This window comes from Alligator sinensis, unplaced genomic scaffold (assembly GCF_000455745.1).
Source record: "Alligator sinensis unplaced genomic scaffold, ASM45574v1 scaffold752_1, whole genome shotgun sequence".
Taxonomy (NCBI): domain Eukaryota; kingdom Metazoa; phylum Chordata; order Crocodylia; family Alligatoridae; genus Alligator; species Alligator sinensis.
In genome coordinates, this window is record NW_005842000.1 from 2,664,432 (window position 1) to 2,666,895 (window position 2,464).

Genomic DNA, 2,464 nt, shown 5'->3' on the forward strand with positions numbered 1-2,464 from the left:
AGCTGACCCGGCTGTGGCTGCGGAGTCGCTTTGGGGGGCCCCGCTGCGCGTTCAGATGCCGGGGGGGCGGGGAACCAGCCCTGCCTGTTCGAGCAGCCACCAGGCCTCGTCGGGCCCCTGCTGCACGTTCAAGCGGCAGCTGGAGGGAAAACCCCTGCAGTTTTTCATGTTGAAGCGCTAGCACCGAGCTGGGGAGTCTCCGTTGGGCCCTTCACGTGGCAGCCGTGGTGGGGGGAACCCAGCCTGGAGTTTTTCTTCCACATGTTCAAGCACTAACACTGCCCCGTCTATAGCTGGAGAGTCTCTTTTGGGCCCTGCTGCACGTGCAAATGGGAGCTGTGGGGAAAACCCCTGCAGTTTTTCCTCCACATGTTCAAGCGCTAGCAGTACTAGCCGTCTATAGCTAGAGAGTCCTTTCTTGGGCCCTTGCTGCACGTTCAAATGGCAGCAGGAGGGAAACCAGCCCTGGAGTTGTTCTGCACTCTCAAGCACTAACAGTGACCAGTCCTTTTTGGGCCCTCGCTGCAGTGTCAAACAACAGCGGGAGGGAAAAGCCCTGGAGTCGTTCTGCGTGTTCGAGCACTAGTTTAGTAGCATTTCCCATCTGACTACAGAGTCCTTTTGGGCCCCCGCTGCACGTTCAAACAACAGCGGGAGGGAAAAGTCCTGGAGTTGTTCTGCGTGTTCAAGCACTAACAGCAACCAGGCCTCTTTGGGCCCCTGCTGCACGTTCAAATGGCAGCTGGAGGAAAAAACCCTGGAGTTTTTCTTCCACACATTCAAGCACTAATAGCGTGGCCCAGCTCTAACTAGAGAGACCATTTGCACATTCAAATGGGAGCTGGGGGGAAACCAGCCCTAGAGTCGTCGTTCCACTTGTTCAAGCACTAACAGTGACCAGTCCTTGTTAGAGAGCCCTTTTTGGGTCCCTGCTGTACATTCAAATAGCAGCTGGAGGAAAGAGCCCACATGTTCAAGCAGTAGTAGTGACCGGTCTATAGCTAGAGAGTCCTTTTTTGGGCCCCTGCTGCACATTCAAGTGGTAGCTGGAGGAAAACCAGCCCTGCAGTTGTTGTTCCGCATGTTCAGGCACTAACTTTGTAGCTGGTTAACTGGTTTTGTAACTCCATGGTCATTTTTCGGGTATGAGCCTTGCTTTGCCTGGGCAGCCGGTGGAAACGTATGGAGCGATTCATTAGTTAATGGCATCAGAGATGGAAGGTGAAGCAGGGGCCTCGTGGTGCGATGGTTACCGTGTGGCTGGCTGGTCTGACTGTGTGGTGCAATTCGTCAGTTCGTAGCGTGAGAAGTGCTTGGCATGAACGGCCAGTCTTACTTTGCATGTGTGGCCTATCTCAATTAATTCCAAGATGAACCTGTGAATTGTGTGATATATGTAACGTGTAACAGGGCCTTAAATGCAGTCACTGGGGCAGGGATCCTGCCCAACCTGCTGGGCCGGTGGGTGGCCTCTCCAGGTGGGCTGGTCCCAAATCCTTCCCCCATTGTCATTCTTCCTCCCAGCTGGAACCGTGTCTGTTGGCGGTTAACCTCCTCACCAAGGCTTTCTGGCCTAGTAACTTGCTTCATAAAGCAAGGTAAGATCTCAGAGTGCTGCCACCACTGCTCCATGCAGGAGGCGAGTTGCTGAGAGTACAGCTAGCTGCAGCATACCTACCCCAGATACCCTTGCCACGTGGGCATTGCCAAGGAGCGATAACTGGCCTTCCAAAGCCACACCAGGAGTCAGTAGCATGGCCAAAAGTAAAATTCAAGTCTGCCAGTCAAGTATGTAGTTATTTGCCTGAAAGTAGCACCTGCGACTGGTGAGGGCTCCATCGTGCTGGAAACAGGCACACGGAGACAGTGAGTGACTGGCCAACGTCACACAGGGAGTAGTGACCGAGACAGGTGCCAGGTGTGTAACCACCCTGCCAATCCTAGCCAGTGCCGTAACCATCCCACCAGTCCTCCCCTTATGACAGAAAAAGCACAATCCCTCAATAATACCCCATTCCTTTGATTGCAAATATTATCAAACATATTTACCTGCTCTTCCGGGGAGTCATGAGGATTCTGCATGGCCCATCAAAGATGCCAAGACCTGTTGGATGGCTAATTGCCACGGCACCAGTTTGCACTTTCAGTGCCACGTGTTAACTCAGACTCTTGCAGTGTGCCCTAAGCACAGCCAGTTTCTGCTGCCTAACTGTAAGCCATAACTGGCAGAGGTGAGGGGTGAGTGGCATAGCCAGAGAAGCAAAGGGATATTCTCTCTCTCAGATCTGAAATGAATGAGAGTCAACAAAGCAGAAGGTCTGAAGAGAGGAACTACAGAAAAGCTTCATGCTGACAACAGCAAATGCACAGATCGGGCTGGTGTAAAAGTCAGGGGAAAGAGCAGGAAACGGACACGGGTTGCATTCATTAACACAGCCTCACATTATACTTTCTAAGGCACAGA

The 2,464-nt window shown here is 52.7% G+C and overlaps 1 protein-coding gene across 1 annotated transcript in view; it reads right to left on the reverse strand.

The window, feature by feature from the left end:
* The window catches only part of SLC2A4RG (SLC2A4 regulator), a 27,137-nt gene extending 25,068 nt beyond the window's left edge, over positions 1 to 2,069 (reverse strand). The window contains exons 1-2 of the mRNA XM_025201661.1: positions 2,050 to 2,069; positions 8 to 209 (exon numbers count right to left, since the gene is read on the reverse strand). Coding sequence (XP_025057446.1) covers positions 8 to 209; positions 2,050 to 2,069 — 222 coding nt within the window. The remainder of the gene's footprint in view (positions 1 to 7; positions 210 to 2,049) is intronic.
* Positions 2,070 to 2,464: the final 395 nt, after the last annotated feature.